The sequence below is a fragment of the Oncorhynchus clarkii genome, chromosome 2, assembly GCF_045791955.1.
Source record: "Oncorhynchus clarkii lewisi isolate Uvic-CL-2024 chromosome 2, UVic_Ocla_1.0, whole genome shotgun sequence".
In the NCBI taxonomy this organism is placed as follows: domain Eukaryota; kingdom Metazoa; phylum Chordata; class Actinopteri; order Salmoniformes; family Salmonidae; genus Oncorhynchus; species Oncorhynchus clarkii.
Window position 1 is genome coordinate 38,896,151 of NC_092148.1, and position 19,672 is coordinate 38,915,822.

At 41.8% G+C, this 19,672-nt stretch overlaps 1 protein-coding gene across 1 annotated transcript in view; it reads left to right on the forward strand.

The window, feature by feature from the left end:
- Window positions 1-292: 292 nt before the first annotated feature.
- LOC139367884 (BR serine/threonine kinase 2a) overlaps window positions 293-19,672 on the forward strand; it is a 497,374-nt gene continuing 477,994 nt past the window's right edge. The window contains exon 1 of the mRNA XM_071106247.1: window positions 293-542. Coding sequence (XP_070962348.1) covers window positions 449-542 — 94 coding nt within the window. The 5' untranslated portion in view covers window positions 293-448. The remainder of the gene's footprint in view (window positions 543-19,672) is intronic.

Here is a 19,672-nt window from a genome sequence, read left to right on the forward strand (position 1 = left end):
GCAAATAGAAGTTGCTTCAGCAACAAGGTGGGTGGTGCGGCAGGGTTTTCGAGCTATGTGTTTGTTCGGATTCCCTGTCAATCATTCTAAAAATGCTGCGGACCTCCCTGTCTGCACTTTCAGCGAGTGTTCCAACCGCATCCCGACAGGCGAACACTGGCACTGCAGGCTCAACCAACAATGATTTTCGGATCCTAGGCTAAAGCACTCTCCGTGCATCTGCAGGAAACCGAGGAAAGGGGTAGAGAGAATCCTTCGTACCCAAACAGCGCGAGAGAGAGAGAGAGTCCGAGTGAGTGCAGAGCGAGAGAGAGACGGGAGGATAGGCAAGTGGGTTTGTGGAGTAAAAAAATAACGCCTGGACCTGCCAAGATCAAGAGGATTGTGTGTTATTCTCGGAATAACTGCAACTGCGCTTATTTGCAAAGTGTTTTTTTCGCCAATCAAAATGTCATCGTCTGGGAAAGACAACAGTGGTGCTCAACATGCCAATTACGTGGGACCGTATCGCTTGGAAAAGACGCTCGGCAAAGGACAGACAGGTTGGTTGAGCTTTCTCATAACCTAACGGTATCCACCTCTCTCGCTTTCACTAATTGCATAAACATGGCATAGGCTGGGCTGTCGGACCGCTCTCTGCAGTGAGTTAATTTCGTCTGGTGGGTTGACAAAGCTGATGATTGTGTTTGCGGACAATTATCTGCCCCCCTATTAAACGAATTTGGGTTTTTGTTTTCGAGCGCAGTGCTTCTCACACGATTGTGCTGGAACAGTGTGCGGGATAGGAGAGGGTATTTGGGCGCTTATGATGCTGGCTGCTCAGTTGATATGCGTTCTGTTTGTGAAGCCCTGGTCGAGATTGGGTGTGTTTCCAGTCCTCGCACAGCGAAAGTGTGTGTGTGTGTGATTTAAAACGAACTTGTTCCCTGCTCCCTCATTGTCCGCCTTATTGCCTTTCAGTGTGTCCTGTGATTTCAGCACACAACGCAGAGCTAATCCTGATCTGCCTTGATACCTTGATCTATTCTTAGTAGGCAACGCAACGTTTCTCCTGGCTGTTTATTTGTTCATGGTGAGCTCTCCCATAGAATGCCCAGCGTATAGGACTGGTATTGGAAGGAGGCAAACTGTTCAACGGTTGATTTTAAGGGCTATATTCCGTTGTCAAATAGGAGTGGATATCAAGGCTAAATACCTGACATGTTAAAGGATCATATACGAACGCATTAGTTTTAGTCTGTATAGGCTATACCTGTCATAGATAATAAAGGCTATGCAGAAGTCTATTTTGGTGGTCTTTTTTAGCAGAGATTGACATAAATGACCAGCAGCCTTCTTGTTTCACCAAGGCTTCTGTTTTATTGTCTCGTTGAAATACACGTATATGGATGGATGTCATTAGGTTTATCCTACAGTAGCTATGGATGTTTGCTAGAGTCCTTTGCAGTCAGTGACTTGCTACAGCAGCGTGGTGCTGGGAACAGACCCAAAGGCAGGCGCAGACCCTACCCGGCAGAGATGAGAGGGGGAGAGTGATGCAACACGCTCTGTGCGCTGCCCCAAAAATGAGAGAGAGAGATTTTCTCTGTCCATCTGTTGTCTAAAGCGGCCACAACAGGCGTCACAGCTCCTACCCAGGCCAGCCGGTCCTGCTGTGACGCTTGATACTGTATGCTCTGACTCCTGGGCTAAGTTTCCCCTATGTACAGATCTAGGATCAGCTTCCCCTCACCCAATCCGCATCTTTACCATTGGAAGGGGAAATGCAAAACTGACCCAAGATCAGCATATAGGGGCAACTATACCCTACAACACAGGCTATGTAAACTCAGCAAAAAAAGAAATGTCCCTTTTTCAGGAACCTGTCTTTTAAAGATAATTAGTAAAAATCCAAATAACTTTGCAGATCTTCATTGTAAAGGGTTTAAACACTGTTTCCCATGCTTGTTCAATGAACCATAAACAATTAATGAACATGCACCTGTGGAACGGTTGTTAAGACACTAACAGCTTACAGATGGTAGGCAATTAATAGAGCAACAGCACACTATCATTTATCTGAGTGGGATTTCTCTGGGCTAACACACCACACGCTAACCAAACACCATCATACACACACATAGTCCAGCTGCAAAGATGCAACACATGCATGCATGCAGAATTACACACACATAGACAGGAACACAGACATGTGCAAAGACAGACAACCATAGCATGGAAATGCTGAGATGCACACATACACTCTCTATTTATGTTTACACCTAGCAGACCACTGCTACATAGTTGGTTACCAATAATCTGTATAAACACAAAGTAACCCTGCCTAGTGCCTTAATTAGAAGACTGGGTTGTAAATCTATATGATTCAATATAAACTCAATATCAACACAGGGTGGACAGTGGGAGTCATGCTAAGATGTTAAAAGTGCAGGTCACACGCACACACTTACACTGTGAGAGAGTAGTTTCATATCCACAAGTACAGTACTAGAATCAAACTGCATAAGACAATACAATCACCGTTACATATTTGATATCCATCAAACAGAAGCTAAGGATGAGATAAGATTTACCATGTCCCACTGACATCATATGCTATAACAAATCTACCAAAATGCTGAAATAAAATAAGTCTTATCATTCATAACTCTGAGGAGTCCGACGTGGATATTCCCTGACTATTTTTTTAGAAAGGGGCATCCATATAAACTCAGCAAAAAAAGAAGCGTCCTCTTACTGTCAACTGCGTTTATTTTCAGCAAACTTAACATGTGTAAATATTTGTATGACCATAACAAGATTCAACAACAGACAAAAACTGAACAAGTTCCACAGACATGTGACTAACAGAAATTGAATAATGTGTCCCTGAACAAAGGGGGGGTCAAAATCAAAAGTAACAGTCAGAGGTCGACTGATTACGATTTTTCAATGCTAATTCCGATACAGATTATTGGAGGACCAAAAAAAGCCGATACCGATTTATTTAACTAGGCAAGTCAGTTAAGAACAAATTCTTATTTTCAATGACAGCCTAGGAACAGTGTGTTAACTGCCTGTTCAGGGGCAGAACGACAGATTTGTATCTTGTCAGCTCGTGGGTTTGAACTTGCAACCTTCCGGTTACTAGTCCAACGCTCTAACCACCTGCCGCCCAACAACTCTTATTTTAACTTAATATAATACATTCATAAAAATCTATTTAGTCTCAAATAAATAATGAAACATTTTCAATTTGGTTTAAATAATGCAAAAACACAGTATTGGAGAAGAAAGTAAAAGTGCAATATGTGCCATGTAAAAAAGCTAACGCTTAAATTCCTTGCTCAGAACATGTCCCGTTCTGACCTTTATTTCCTTTGTTTTGTCGTTATTTAGTATGGTCAGGGCGTGAGTTGGGGTGGGCAGTCTGTTTGTTTTTCTATGATTTTGGGATTTCTATGTTTTTGGGATTTCTATGTTTCGGCCTAGTATGGTTCTCAATCAGAGGCAGGTGTCATTAGTTGTCTCTGATTGAGAATCATACTTAGGTAGCCTGGGTTTCACTGTTTGTTTGTGGGTGGTAGTTCCGTGTCTGTGTTTTTCACCACACGGTACTGTTTCGGTTTTGTCATTTCACGTATTCGTTTATTGTTTTTGTATTTCATAGTGTTCAGTATTTTTGTTATTAAAAAACGACATGGACACTTACCACGCCGCATATTGGTCCTCCGATTCTTCTCGCCTCTCCTCTTCAGACGAAGAGGAGGAAAACCCTTACAGAACATGAGAACATATGAAAGCTGGTGGTTCCTTTTAACACGAGTCTTCAATATTCCCAGGTAAGAAGTTTTAGGTTGTAGGTATTATAGGAATTATAGGACTATTTCTCTCTATACCATTTGTATTTCATATACCTTTGAATATTGGATGCTCTTATAGGCACTCTAGTATTGCCAGCCTAATCTCGGGAGTTGATAGGTTTGAAGTCATAAACAGCGCTGTGCTTCAAACATTGCGAAGAGCTGCTGGCAAAGGCAGGAAAGTGCTGTTTGAATGAATGCTTACTAGCCTGCTGCTGCCTAACACCGCTCAGGCAGACGGCTCTATCAAATACCAAATCATAGACTTAATCATAATATAATAAATTCACAGAAATACAAGCCTTAGATCATTAATATGGTCAAATACGTAAACTATCATTTCGAAAAACAATACGTTTTATTCTTTCAGTGAAATACAGAACCGTTCCGTATTTTATCGAATGGGTGGCATCCATAAGTCTAAATATTGCTGTTACATTGCGCAACCTTCAATGTTATGTCATAATTATGTAAAATTCTGTCAAAATAATTAATGTCTTTGTTAGGAAGAAATGGTCTTCACACAGTTCGCAATGAGCCAGGCGGCCCAAACTGCTGCATATACCCTGACTCTGCTTGCACAGAAGGCAAGAGAAGTGACACAATTTCCCTAGTTAATATTGCCTGCTAACATTAATTTTTTAACTAAATATGCAGGTTAAAAAATATACTCGTGTATTGATTTAAAAAAAGGGATTGATGTTTATGGCTAGGTACATTGGTGAAACGACAGTTATTTTTCGCGAATGCGTTTGTTAAATGATCAGCCGTTTCGCAAAGTAGGCTGTGATTCGATGATAAATTAATAGGCACCGCATTGATTATTTGCAACGCAGGACAAGCTAGTTAAACTAGTAATATCATCAACCATGTGTAGTTAACTAGTGATTATGTTAAGATTGATTGTTTTTTTATAAGATAAGTTTAATGCTAGCTACCTTGGCTCCTTGCTGCACTCGCGTAACATCGTGCCATGCAGTCCCCTCATGGAGTGCAATGTAATCGGCATCCAAAAATGCTGATTACAGACTGTTATGAAAACTTGAAATTGGCCCTAATTAAATCGGCCATGCCGATTAATCGGTTGACCTCTAGTAACAGTCAGTATCTGGTGTGGCCACCATTTGCATTAAGTACTGCAGTGCATCTCCTCCCCATGGACTGCATCAGATTTGCCAGTTCTTGCTGTGAGATGTTACCCCACCCTTTCACCAAGGCACCTGCAAGTGCCCGGACATTTCTGGGGGGTATGGCCCTAGCCCTCACCCTCCGATCCAACAGGTCCCAGACGTGTTCAATGGGATTGAGATCTGGGCTCTTCGCTGGCCATGACAGAACACAGGCATTCCTGTCTTGCAGGAAATCATTCACAGAACGAGCTGTACGGCTGGTGGCACTGTCATGCTGGAGGGTCATGTCCGGATGAGCCTGCCGGAAGGGGACCACATGATGGGAGAGTATGTCTTCCCTGTAACACACAGCGTTGAGATTGCCTGTAATAAAAACAAGCTCAGTCCGAAGATGCTGTGACACACCGCCCTAGACCATGACAGACCATCCACTTACAAATCGATCCCTCTCCAGAGTACAGGCCTCGGTGTAACGCTCATTCCTTCAACGATAAACGCGAATCTGACCATCACCCCTGGTGAGACAAAACCGCGACTCGTCAGTGAAGAGCACTTTTTGCCAGTCCTGTCTGGTCCAGCGACGGTGGGTTTGTCCCCATAGGCGACATGGGCGACACCTGCCTTACAACAGGTCTACAAGCCCCCAGTCCAGCCTCTCAGCCTATTGCGGACAGTCTGAGCACTGATGGAGGGATTGTGCGACATTGCAATTTATTGCCCTGGCCACATCTGCAGTCTTCATGCTTCCTTGTAGCATGCCTAAGGCACGTACGTTCACACAGATGAGCAGGGACCCTTGGCAAAGTTGTTTTGGTGTTTTTCAGAGTCAGTAGAAATGACCTCTTTAGTGTCCTAAATTTTCATAACTGTGACCTTAACCCCTTGTTAATCTGTCTCCTCTCTCGGGAAATGGTCACTGGGCTGAGTTCAGCCAATGGCATTGTTTTTGATGAGGAAGGTGACAGTTTCTGTCCACTGGGATTGACAGGTGAGAATAGCGACAGGGTTTTACTAATGGGTTGGACTTTGGTGAATGTTCCATGCTCTGATTGGTGACTATTTGTTTTGTCTCTGGTGAGATTGACTGTTGTGTTTAGCCAATGAACGTGTCTTTGTTAAGATTGACGGTTGCCTTCAGCCAATTAGCTTGTCTCTGGTGAGATACAATTTTGCTCAGCCTCATCTTGTCTCTGGTGACTGTCCCAGCCAAGCTATGAGGTATTAATTGAAAAGACAGTGGAAGGGAGGCCTAGGGTGTCTTGCTGGCCTGCACTGAGCCATGGAGCTGGTTCCTGTTCATTAAGTGATTAGGGCTGGACACGCATGCGCGCTCGCACACACACGCACTGGCTCTAGCTCTGCTTCCTGGCCTAATCCCCTTCACAGCTAAAGTCCCCTCAGCTCTCACTCACACACTCACATGGTACACAGGGGACCAAGGCTGCTACAGTACACTGCTATAGTGCTACACCAAACACACTGATACATTGTCTACAATAATACACCACTAAACTAGTACATTGATACACAGCTACACCCATGACACCGTTCTACAAGGGATCACAGACCACTCTCCCACTTTTCCTTTCTCTGTCTTTTTTTTCTTACTCTCTCTCTCTTTCCTCTTGATATCTCTCTATTTTTCTTTCTCAGTCTCTGTCGATATCAGTCTCTTTCTTTCTTTACCAGCCCTCCATGTAGACACGAGGGTCCTCCTCCAGGTTTATTGCTTTTCTGTGTCCTGAGTACCAGAGCCATTCCGGCTCTAGCCGCTCTGTTTTCTGGGGCCTGAAGGATCCATAGATGCTGCCTTCCTGCTTGGCTGGGTCCTGATTGGGACTGAAGCCACAGAATCATGGAAGCCATTTTGAAGCTACTGATACAGTTGTCGTGCTCGAGTGCCGGAACCATGGTGGAACCTAGGGCTAGGGCTAGGGCTGTGGCGGTCATGACATTTTGTCAGCTGGCAACTGTCATGTGAATGACTTCTGGTCTCTCAGTAATTGACCATTAATTAACATAAACACACTTAGCATCTCCAGGCCTCCACGCATAGAAGTTGCTGTTGCACACCTTTGGAACATCTACATTTAAAAAAGTATATTAAATCCATTTAATATACACCATCTCAATAAATCCATGATTTATTTGAAGCGGGTCTAAAAAAAACTTTATTATATGAAGAAAATGAATTCCTAGAAGAACAGAATAGTATATTCTGAGTCAGCCTACTGTATGTTATCATGCTATGTACCATTCCAATGGCAGCCTAGGCTGTAGGCTAGTTTATTTAGCAGACAAGATATAGTTATGTATTCTGTGCCACTATTTTATATGATTTTATAGTAAGAATCTAATTTAACTGAGATTTATTAAATAGGAAGGATATTATTCCTGTTCCCGAGAGCTGTACGCATATAAAGTGGCAATGTAGAGCATAAAAGTTCAAATTGGAAGCAGGTCATATATGCTAGAGTTAGCGTTATGTAGCAACATTAGTTGTGAATGATGCAAACCTTAGAATATCTTAGAAATCAAAGCGTATAGGCCTATGGGCTGCATGATGGGACTTTTGCCTCAGTCTGCACACACTGTTCTCTCATCAAGTGATAATATGTGACCGACCGGCTCAAATCGGTCTTATGTAGCAAAATTTAGTGTTGTTGTTTTACATTGGATAAAAGTAGAGACTCGGAGCTACAAAATGCTATATCATACACTGCATTTTTTAGGAACAATGGGAAAGTCATTCAGCTTTGAAAGCTGATAAACTTGTAAACTCACTTTTGAGAAAATGGCCTTTTGGTACTTAGTGAAGAGCTCTTCTTTGTCTACACCCATTCAGCATCGTTCACTCCATTTTAACCTTTTTGGGATAGGGGGCAGTATTTTTACATTTGGATGAATAGCGTGCCCAGAGTGAACTGCCTCCTACTCTGTCCCAGATGCTAATATATGCATATTATTATTAGTATTGGAGAGGAAGGATATTATTCCTCTCTGTAGTTTCTAAAACGGTTTGAATGATGTCTGTGAGTATAACAGAACTCATATGGCAGGCGAAAACCTGAGACAAATCCAACCAGGAAGTGGGAAATCTGAGGTTTGTAGTTTTTCAACTCAGCCCCCATTGAAGATACAGGGTGGTATTAGTTGTGTTTCACTTCCCAAGGCTTCCACTAGATGTCAACAGTATTTAGAACCTGTTTTGAGGATTCTACTCTAAAGGAGGAGCTCATAAGGGCTCTTTGAGTGAGTGGTCTGGCAAAGTGCCACAGCCTCGGTCTGGCGCGCTCACGTGAAAGGTTCCACTTAATTTGTACAGACAAAGGAATTGTCCGGTTGGAACATTAATTAAGTCTTATGTTAAAAACATTCCATACTTAGGTTGGCATGTTTCTACGGGCTGTACCGGAACTTTTTGAACAACCATGTTTTCCATTCAGTTTCAACTTTTTGTTCAACTTCTATCACAGTGAGGTCACACAATGTAGCTGAACGGTGAGCGTCAAAAGCATGATGCTGTTTTGGTAATACGTGTTATTTTCGATCACATTTGTATTGATGTGGGACAAGAGCGGGCTGAGAACCAGGCCATTTGCGATCTGGGAGTCGTTAGCGAGTTGGGTACTACTAACGCATCAGCGGCATTCATGTGCAGAGCGCATAGGATGAGATTACTGTGACTCAACGGTCACATGGAATTTGACTGAGGTCATAACTGCCGGTGTGGCGGTAATACAGTCATCGCAACAGCCCTACCTAGGGCAATTGTGACAGTGATCTTCACTCCTGTGTGTGTGTGTGTGTGTGTTAGAGAGATATAGTGTGACTCCATGTATGTCAGTCAACTCAATCAAATGTACTGTATTTTTAAAGCCCTTTTTACATCAGCTGATGTCACAGTGCTATACAGAATCCAGCCTAAAACCCCAAACAGCAAGCAATACAGATGTAGAAGCACAGTGGCTATGAAAAACTCTCTAGAAAGGCAGGAACCTAGGAAGAAACCTAGAGGAACCAGGTTCTGCACGGACCCTATCTTGCACATGAATAACATAGAGCTGGCGGGTTAAGCTTTTTCGGCAGGATAGAACAGCAGCTTCTGGTAAGACAAAGGGTGGCCGTCTATGTATATTTGTAAACAACAGCTCTAACACAACATTTTAAGGAAGTCTCAAGGTTTTGCTCGCCTGAGATAAGCTATAGACCGCACTATTTACCAATAGTTTTTTGTAGCTGTCTATATACCACTTCAAACCAATGCTGGCACTAAGACCACACTCAATGAGCTGTATACAAACATAAGCAAACAGGAAAACGCTCATCCAGAGGCAGCGCTCCTAGTGGCCGGGTACATTAATGCAGGGAAACTCATCAATTTTACCAAATTTCTACCAGCATGTCAAATGTGCAACCAGAGGGAAACAACTTTAGACCACCTTTAATCTATACCCAGAGACGTGTACAAATCTCTCCCTCGCCCTCCATTTGGCAGATCTGACCATAATTATATCCTCCTGATTCCTGCTAACAAGCAAAAACTAAAGCAGGAAGCACCAGTGACTCAGTCATTAAGAAAGTGGTCAGATGAAGCAGATGCTAAGCTACAGGACTGCGTTGCCAGCACAGGCTGGAATATGTTCCGGGATTCTTCCGATTGCATTGAGGAGTACACCACCACATCAGTCACTGGCTTCATCAATAAGTGCATTGATGACGTTGTCCCCACAGTGACTGTACGTAGTACCCCAACCAGACGCCATGGATAACAGGCAACATCCGCACTGAGCTAAAGGGAAGAGCTGCCACTTTCAAAGAGCGGGGACTCTAACCCGGAAGCTTATAAGGAATCCCGCTATGCCCTCCGATGAAACATCAAGCAGGCAAAGCGTCAATACTGGACTAAGATTGAATCGTACTACTCCGGCTCCAACGCATGTGGCAGCACTTGCAAACTATTGCCCGAGCCATAGATTGTTCACTCTGCTACCAGCAAACAGTACCGGAGCATTGGCTCTCAGACCAACAGGCTCCGAGGCGGCTTCTACCCCCAAACCATAAGACTGCTAAATAGTTAATTAAATGGTTGCCCGGACAATCTGCAAGGACCCTAACTTGCACTGACTATATCTAGATGACTATATATACACACTATATGCACACACACACTCACACACACTACACTGATACTCTCACACAAAACCCACACACATTCACATACACTACAAACACACACGCATACTGACACAACACAAACACACACGGATGAATAAGCAGCTGTGTGCTTTGTTTGTGCATGCACCTGTGTGTGTATGTGCATTCCAACCTGCTTGCCGCAACAGGAGTGCATTGCTGGAACAGATGACTGAGTGTGTGTTATGTAAACGAGAGAAGATCTTTACATGCATAACAGCGCCTGTCCTTTTACTCACCAGTCGAATTGAGAAATTTGACATTAGTGTTCAGACGTAGCCAACAAACGTCAATGGAAAAGGTGAACCGTGTGTTCTACCATTCAACTGCACTTCTTATCGCATAGAGAAAAATACTTGAAATAGCTTATCTATTTACTACTGTGAAGTGGGTCCAATTAAATGAGAGAGGCTACCATTTGTCCTATATCTTAACTTTTGTAGGCCTATAGGCTATTTTGCGAGTATGAAACCATCACAGCCAGAAAAGGTGAGGAATTCCATCTTTATTCCATCCAGCTATTATATTTGGTTAACTTTTTTATTTTTATGAATATGAGTCATATATTCCTGCACAAGGCTAGGCTGCTTTTGCCTTAATTGCAATGCAATACTTCAATCACTAGGAACTGTGCATACACATGGTCTAAAGTTTGCAGGAGGATAAGCACATTCTCACTTCAAGCTTAGGTTTTTATAAATTCCAACTTTTGCGTGAAAAGTGGCTCACGCATATTTTGGACAAACTCAATGTTTATGAACGAGGCCCTTTGCTTTGAGCACAGACACAGAAACAGCCCTGAACTGCTCTCTCCTTTAACTTGTCACTTCAAGGCCATTGTTATGCTGCTTCACACACAAACTCACACACACACACTACTGTCCTGAACTCTCATGCTTGGGCCTCCCTGCATGTTTCTCAGTGAATCTGACAGTGAATGAGCCCCCCTCGCTCTGTCTGCCACTTCATCAGATATTACATAACCAAGGTCTCTGTCATTGACTGTTACACCCTCTTCCCTCCCTCGATCCCTCTCTTTTCACAGTCGGGATTCATACAGCAACCCAGTGGTGTGTTAAATCAGACAAGGTCTCTGCGGGATAGTATCGATTAGAGTGATTTTATGTAGCCAAGGATTCTCCCAGATTAATGATGGTGGAAAGAGTAGTAGGGAGAAGAATCTTGAGGCGTGAAGTGGTCTTGCTCGTCAGTTCTGACTGGCTTTGTCCCAAATGGCACCCACTTCCCTATATAGTGCACTATATAGGGAAGAGGGTCCCATTTGGGACGCCACTGACTAGCGGATTGGAGGTTATTACTTCGAGCACTTTATTGATAATTTTCTTCATTATTTTATCACTCCTCCCCCCCTTATACCCTTCCTCTTAATATGTCCATCCTGGGTGAAGGTCATAGGAGGAGTTAGAGGTGGGTTAATGTGTGTCTGAATGGGTGTATGTGGGTTTGTGTGGGTGTATTTGAGAACCCATAAGTTCAAGTATCTTCAATGACGTCTGAAATATTTGGGTCCTTTGAAATCACAAAGTTTCATGTGCTTGTATGTGTTTTTTGTTGTTGTTTAGAGTGTGCATGTGTTGCGGAGGCTTGGTCGCTGTCAAACTCCATTGTGTTCTATTTGGGCCCTAACTCAGCGCATCCACAGCCTGTGTTTGTCTCACCTCTTCTAAAGCGAGGCGAATAAGAAAAGAACGAGAAGAAGCTACGGTCCATTTTACAAAACACACACACTGTGCTGTGGAGTGTTGTTGATCAGTTATTGCCTGATTTTATTTGGAATTTTACGGTAGCTTTCTTTGGACACAGCAGAGAGAATGGTAAACGCATACATTATCTGTGTCCCGATTGGCACCCGATACCCTAAAGAGTGCACTGGGATCTGGTCAAAAGTTTTGCTCTAAATAGGGAATAGGGTGCCATTTGTGAGGCAGTCACAGCGTTTTGCCTTTCCATTCTCTGGCGAAATGAATTGCTACATTTATTTAGGAGCACACTTTGTTGCCTCAATAATATATGGCAGGAGTGACAGTCCCGCAATCGGTGTGTTTGAGACTGCCAATCAGTTGGTGTGTGTGTGTTTGAGACAGCCAGTAAGGTAGTCGCTGGTATTTCTTTGTGTGTGTGTGTATAGTGTTTGTGTGCCATTTAAGAACTAGTTTTCAGTCCTTGCTGGCATTTCTCTTGGTGTGTGTCTGCGTGCCCGTCACTGCTAGTTCCTAGTAGCTGGTATATGTTGGCAGTGTGGACATCCAATGTTAAATATCTGTGCACTTGGCAGTGGCGTTAATGCCTTTAAGACCCCCCCCCCCCCCCCCCACACACACACACACACTCAGTCTTTAAGACCCTGTCTTACACTCATATTAACCCTGAAAAGGCTTACTGTCTGTTTGGGTCTGTGAGAAATGCTGGGTTGGTTGCTGAGGCTGGTTGTCTGGTTGTCATGGTTTCCTTGCTGATTCTCCTCTCTGGTTCCCAGTCTTGGCCTCACATAAGCACATCTCTCTCGATCTGTCTCTGAAATCCTCTGTCTGAATGTGTGGTGTGTGTGTTTTGGGCATGTGTGTATGGATTTTTCAATATGGTTTTGCATCAGTGTGTCTGTGACTGAGTATTTGTGTGTGTGTGTGACAGACTATTTGTGTCTTGTTGCAGATCAGGCTGGCCGGCCCTGCTCTCTGCTCTCTCTCAGTGCCGTGTGTTCTAGTTAAAGCCCTCAGATTAGCACATGCGGGGAGCCCAGGCTTTGGCTGCTGTCCTGTCAGCTAGCATTTAGCATTGGCTTGTTACTGACGGCCTGCCTGGCTGTCCTCAGATTAAGGGGTTAGCACAGGGAAGAGGCAAAGGGGAAGAGCTGAAAAAGGAGGGTCTCTTATAAGTCAATATTTAATTAATCAATCCAACAATCAATCAATCAAATGTTATTTGTGCAAAACAGGAAAACTAAAACAGAACTAAAATCTTGCACAATTGCATCAAATGTTAGATTAGGTTTTTGGGGAGATGTATGAGAAAAGATGCTAACGAGACTAGCAAAGTCTCTACCCCCTAAACAAAAACTGTCAGCCAAAGTATGGGCAAAATGTTCCCTTCCTTTATGAAATTTTGAAGTTCGAAAACTTTTTATAATCGTGATTTGTCCAAATGTTCAGTGACTAAAAAAATCTCTGCACCGCAACAAAGTTCCTCGCTAGTCGTCGCATCCATCAGTCTGACAATCGCTACAATACCACCCTTTGTTAAATATATCTATCCATGAGAAATTACAAATACACAACCATTTGTTGCAAAGTGCAGTAACCTGTGTCAGGGACATTGCTAGGATTTGAGGACATTAGGGAGGGGAACCCTAGTAGCCCTCCCCCCAAAATAATACAATTATTTAACGGCTAAATGCATCAATATCAAATCAAATTATATTGGCCACATGTACCGAATACAGGCCACACCCGGCCATGATTACAGACACCTGTGTGTGTCCTTGACACTGTATGAACTAGTCACCCCGCAGTGTTTGTCATTATACCCTGATGAAGACAACTTGTCTGTCGAAACATTGGTTATTAAATTATTGCATCTGAGCTCCTAGAGTGTGCGGCTCTCCTTTTTAATTTTTACATGTGCCGAATACAACAGGTGTAGACATTACGGTGAAATGCTTACTTACAAGCTCCTAACCAACAATGCAGTTTAAAAAAAATCAAGAATAAGAAATAAAAGTTCAACGTAGTTTATAGAGCAGAAATAAAATAACAATAGCGAGACTATATACAGGGGGTACCGGTACAGAGTTAGTGTGCAGGGGCACCAGTTAGTCAAGGTAATTGAGGTGATATGAAGGTAGAGTTATTAAAGTGACTATGCATAGATAACAGAGAGTAGCAGCGGTGTAAAAGAGGGGTCAATGCAAATAGTCGGTATCCATTTTGATTAGATGTTCAGGAGTCTTATGGCTTAGGGGTAGAAGCTGTTTTGAAGCCTCTTGGATCTAAACTTGGCGCTCCGGTACCGCTTGCCATGCGGTAGCAGAGAGAACAGTCTACGACTAGGGTGGCTTGAGTCTTTGGTGCACTTTGAGATTAACATTGAGATTAAATCTACTAAGAATGAAAAAATACCCACCTGCCATAGCAGACACTGCCATAGCACTGCCATAGCAGTTTCAATGACAGTAGCTACTGTGGATCTCTCTACTCAAAAACCTCCATACCACTCAACAAAACTATATTGGTCCGCTAAAATAGGACTAGTAAAGGTCCAGTGCACAACTTTTGTGAGGAGAAAAAGTGTAAATCATTTTCTTCATGATTCAGCACCCCTACTTCCCACGGCTAAGCTCAAGTATATGTGTTTTAGTAAAATTTTCAGTGGCAATTTTTCATTGTAGACCTGCATATAGGTGTATGGTTTGTTAAACTTTGCAATCAATGGTTTTCCTTGGAATACATTTTAAAGTGAAAATGTGATTCTCAGTGTCACTCTGTTACCATGGAATCGCCCAAATGTTTTTACATCCAGCAGGTCTATAATAATGAACATCAATCAATTCTCAGCTATGTCCAATAAGACTTGATGCAGTGTAAAAGTCAAATATGTTACATCAAAATCCATTTACTCATTTGCAATAGTTGTTCATTATGGGTTTTAGTACTGCTGAAAAACAGCGTCGCTATAGAGAAAGGAAGAAAGCCCAGATTGGAGAAAAGGCCTGGACGATAAAGGATGCAGAGGGGCAAGGCCATGCAGTAATGCTGTTACACTTCCACTATAAAAATGGGCATACATTTTATATAATCAGTGCCAATTCTTAATGCTATACACAGGTATATATTTATAGGCATGTTAATGCTGTAATACAAAACTATCAAGTAATTGTTCATATACACTGAGTACACCTTCCTAATATTAACTCTAAAGGAATATTCATTAACAGCTCAAATAAATAAACCTGAAAGACAATTTTAAACCATACATTGCCTTTTATTTGTAATTTTTTAAAATTATACAAGCACATCAAGTTTCAAAGTCCCGCAATGCAGTTAGTTACATTGTGTAACTTGTCCCTGAGCTGGCGGATTAATTGTTCTTGCCTCGCTGCCTGCTGGAGGTACTGCATGTTGGTTCCAACCTTAAAAGTAACAACAAATAAAGTTGGCAGGTCTGTTAGCTAGCTAGCAATTGCTGTGGAAACACCAAAATTATTTGAAATAACAATTGAGGTATATATGTAATCTTACTCAACACTTAGATAACTACTACAAACTAATGGAAATTACAATAAATAAAGGTTAACTTATTCGTTTTTCACTGTCCAGAGGCACCACACGTAAGCATTTTATTTGCAAACTCCATCACATGTACGCTTACTGTGCTACAGAAACACCGCTAACCAAATGGTGCATGCACACTGAATTAAAGGTAACTACACTCAAAATCTAAGTTTATGCATTGTTATTAACACAGAAAATCCAATGTTGTTTTTATATTAAAGTGTGATATAACTGGAGGGAAACCAGAAAAAACTGGGAAAAATCCAAAACCTGGAAGAAAAAAAAAGAAATACTAATTTTAACCTTAACACGTACCAACAAATGGGTGTGACCATTCTATAATGGTCCCTGCAGCGTACGCTAAAACCGGTGTGATTAGAATGCATATTTAGAACGTCCAGTTTCGATTGACTCTACAGTCAGCATTTAAGCTAGCCACGCTGTTTTTTCACAGAAACATTTTGCACAAACACAGTCCTTACAAAGTTACGTCCAGAATGTGACCAGTTTATTTTTGGATGCAATGTTCAGACACTAACAGAAGTAGCAACAGCACACAATCATCCAAACCGGAAAATGTAGGCTACATTAGTCCTAGTGCTAACTGAGGAAAGATTGACAAGCCATCATATTTAGATAACTCTCAGCCGTCTGAAACCACAATATGAATTGGCTAATAGCAATTACTATTTATATTTCATCACATCTCACGTGAGCTCACCAATGATCAAAATAATTGAGGAAAACACTTTCTAAAAATCAAAGTATAATAATGGGTAGTTTGTGTGGGTCGCCATGTTTGTTTTTTGTTGTCAAAACAAAGATGATAAGAGGAGACAAGATGAGTTTGGTCTGTTTGCTGTATGCATGTAGAAGGGGGTTTGTCATCTATGATCATTCAGTTCCTTTTATTCACTTCTGGAAATGTACCCTTCACCTCATTATAACATCTTTGGTCTGACAGACGTTTACGTGACAGCCAGAATGCATTGTATAATGTAAACAAACATGGTGCCACACAACTGTCAAATAGCTTAGCATTGGCTCATTATAATCATTATAATCAGTACAACCTTCAAAAAAGTATTTTACAAACATCACAGGTGGCCATTACAATCTATGCAATAATCAGAATGCATTATTTGTCAGCAGTACTTGAAAAGCTTTTGCTAAAAACATTTTTTTAAAGACTACCACACTGGTTGTAACCAGTATGAACATTAATAAAAAAAATCCAGCGCAGATCTGGGGCTGTATCCACAAAGCATCTCCGAGTAGAAAATTGTCATAAGAGTTCCACCTAGTCAACACATATTTAGGAGACCTCATGCTGTCCTAACAAGTAAAGAGTTACCAGCAGGTGTCTTGAAAGTCGAGTCAGTGGTTCCTGTGCTATATACAGGCAATTGAATTAACGTTTAGATATTTCTGCAGTATCTTAAAGTATTCACACCCATTGACTTTTTGCTACATTTTGTTGTGTTACAGCCTGAATTTAATAAAATGGATTAAATTGAGATTTTGTGTCACTGGCCTACACACAATACCCCATGTTAATGTTGAATTATGTTTTTAGAAATGTTTACAAATTAATTTAAATGAAAAGCTAAAATGTCTTGAGTCAATAAGTATTCAACCCCTTTGTTATGGCAAGCCTAAATAAGTTCAGGAGTAAAAATGTCCTTCACAAGTCACATAATAAGTTGCATGGACTCTGTGTGCAATAATAGTGTTTAACATGATTTTTGAATGACTACTTCATCTCTATACCCCACACAAACCTGTAAGGTCCCTCAGTCAGGCACGAGTACTTCCTGTTCAAGTTTCTAACCATAGGAAGGGAGGAGCAAAGTTAATTTGTCATCATATTTGCTGAAGGGAGGGGGGGGCATGTTGGCATTTCGAAAAGTTTAGTATTTTCTATTTTATTTAACCTTTATTTAACTAGACAAGTCAGTTAAGAACAACTTCTTATTTAAAATGACGGCCTACCAAAAGGCCTTAAAAAAAAAAAAAAAAAAAAAAAAAATGCAGTATAAATATAGGACAACACACACATCACAGCAAGAGAGAACTCAACACTACCTAAAGAGAGACCTAAGACCATAACATAGCAAGGCAACAACACATGACAACACAGCATGGTAGCAACACAACATAACAACAACATGGTAGCAACACAACATGGTAGCAGCACAAATAATGGTAAAAACATTATTGTGCACAGACAACAGCACAAAGGGCAAGAAGGTAGACACAACAATACATCACACAAAGCAGCCACAACTGTCAGTAAGAGTGTCCATGATTGAGTCTTTGAATGAAGAGACTGAGAACTGTCCAGTTTGAGTGTTTGTTGCAGCTCGTTCCAATCCCTAGATTCAGAGAACTGAAAAGAGGAACGACCCAGGGATGTGTGCGCTTTGGGGACCTTTAACAGAATGTGACTGGCAGAACGGGTGTTGTATGTGGAGGATGAGGGCTGCAGTACATATCTAAGATAGGGGGGAGTGAGGCCTAAGAGTTTTATAAATAAGCATCAAGCAGTGGGTCTTGCAACGGGAATACAGAGATGACCGGTTTACAGAGGAGTGCGTTGATGTGTCCTGTAAGGAGCATTGGTGGCAAATCTGATGGCTGAATGGTAAATAACATCTAGCCGCTCAAGAGCACCCTTACTTGCAGATCTATAAATTATGTCTCCGTAATCTAGCATGGGTAGGATGGTCATCTGAATCAGGGTTAGTTTGACAGCTGGGGTGAAAGAGGAGTGATTACAATAGAGGAAACCAAGTCTAGATTTAACTTTAGCCTTCAGCTTTGATATGTGCTGAGAGAAGGACAGTGGTTTCCTAGTCATACTCCCAAGTACCTGTATGAGGTGACTACCTCAAGCTCTAAACCCTCAGAGGTAGTAATAACACCTGTGGGAAGAGGGGTTATTCTTCTTACCAAACCACATGACCTTTGTTTTGGAGGTGTTCAGAACAAGGTTAAGGGTAGAGAAAGCTTGTTGGGATTAGCAATAGCAGTGGTCCAATGTTTTTCCAGCGCAGGTACTACAGTCAATGTGTTGGTAGGACTTCGGTAGTGTTTTCCTCAGATTTGCTTTGTTAAAATCCCCAGCTACAATAAATGCAGCCTAAGGGATATGTGGTTTCCAGTTTGCATAAAGTCCAGTGTAGTTCTTTGAGGTAATCTAGGTCGGGAAAACAAAAGGACTTGAGTTTCTGTATGTTATCACAGTCACACCATGAGTAGTTAATCATGAAACATACACCCTCGCCTTCTTTTTCCCGGAGAGTTCTTTATTCCTGTCTCCGTGATGTACTGAGAACCCAGCTAGCTGCATGGACGGGGACAGTATTTCCCGAGATAGCCATGTTTCCATGAAACAGAGGATGTTACAATCCCTGATGTCTCTCTGGAAGGAGATTCTCGCCCTGAGCTCATCTACTTTATTATCCAGAGACTGAACATTAGCGAGTAATATACTCCGAAGCGATGAATGGTGTGCACGCCTCCTGAGTCAGACTTGAAGCCCACTCCGAATACCTCTTCTCCGCCGGCAGTGTTTTTGAGCAGCCTCTGGGATTAGTTAAATTGCCTTAGGGGGAATGAACAAAGGATCCAATTCGGGAAAGTCATATTCCTGGTCGTAATGCTGGTGAGTTACAATCGCTTTAATATCCAAAAGTTTTTTCTGGCTGTATGTAATAACACAAACAATATTCTGAGCTATTAATGTAAGCAATAACACACAAAAAACGGCAATACTGCAATGTTGCTTAGGAGCTAGAAGCAGAGCTGCCATATCTGTCAGTGCCATCTTGTTAACATGTAGACTATTTACCATTTAAAGGCCCAATGCAGTCAAAAATGTGATTTCCAATGATTTTATATACATTTCCACACTATGAGGTTGGAATAAAACTGTGACATTGTGAAGATTATGATCATGCCCTTTTAGTGTAAGAGCTGTTTGAAAATACTGTTTTGGTGAGATGGACTTTTGGCCTTGCATGGTGACATGGTTTGTTTTATTGTCTCAAATTTCCTCAAATTGAAGCTGATTATACATGTAGATAGCTTTTAAAATGGCTGCATTAGAACTTTAACTCTATATTAATAATAGTAATACTCATTATATTGATCATTTCTCTCTATAGGCCTGACTGAAGGATGTTGGTGCTGACTTCAGGCAACCAATTAAAGG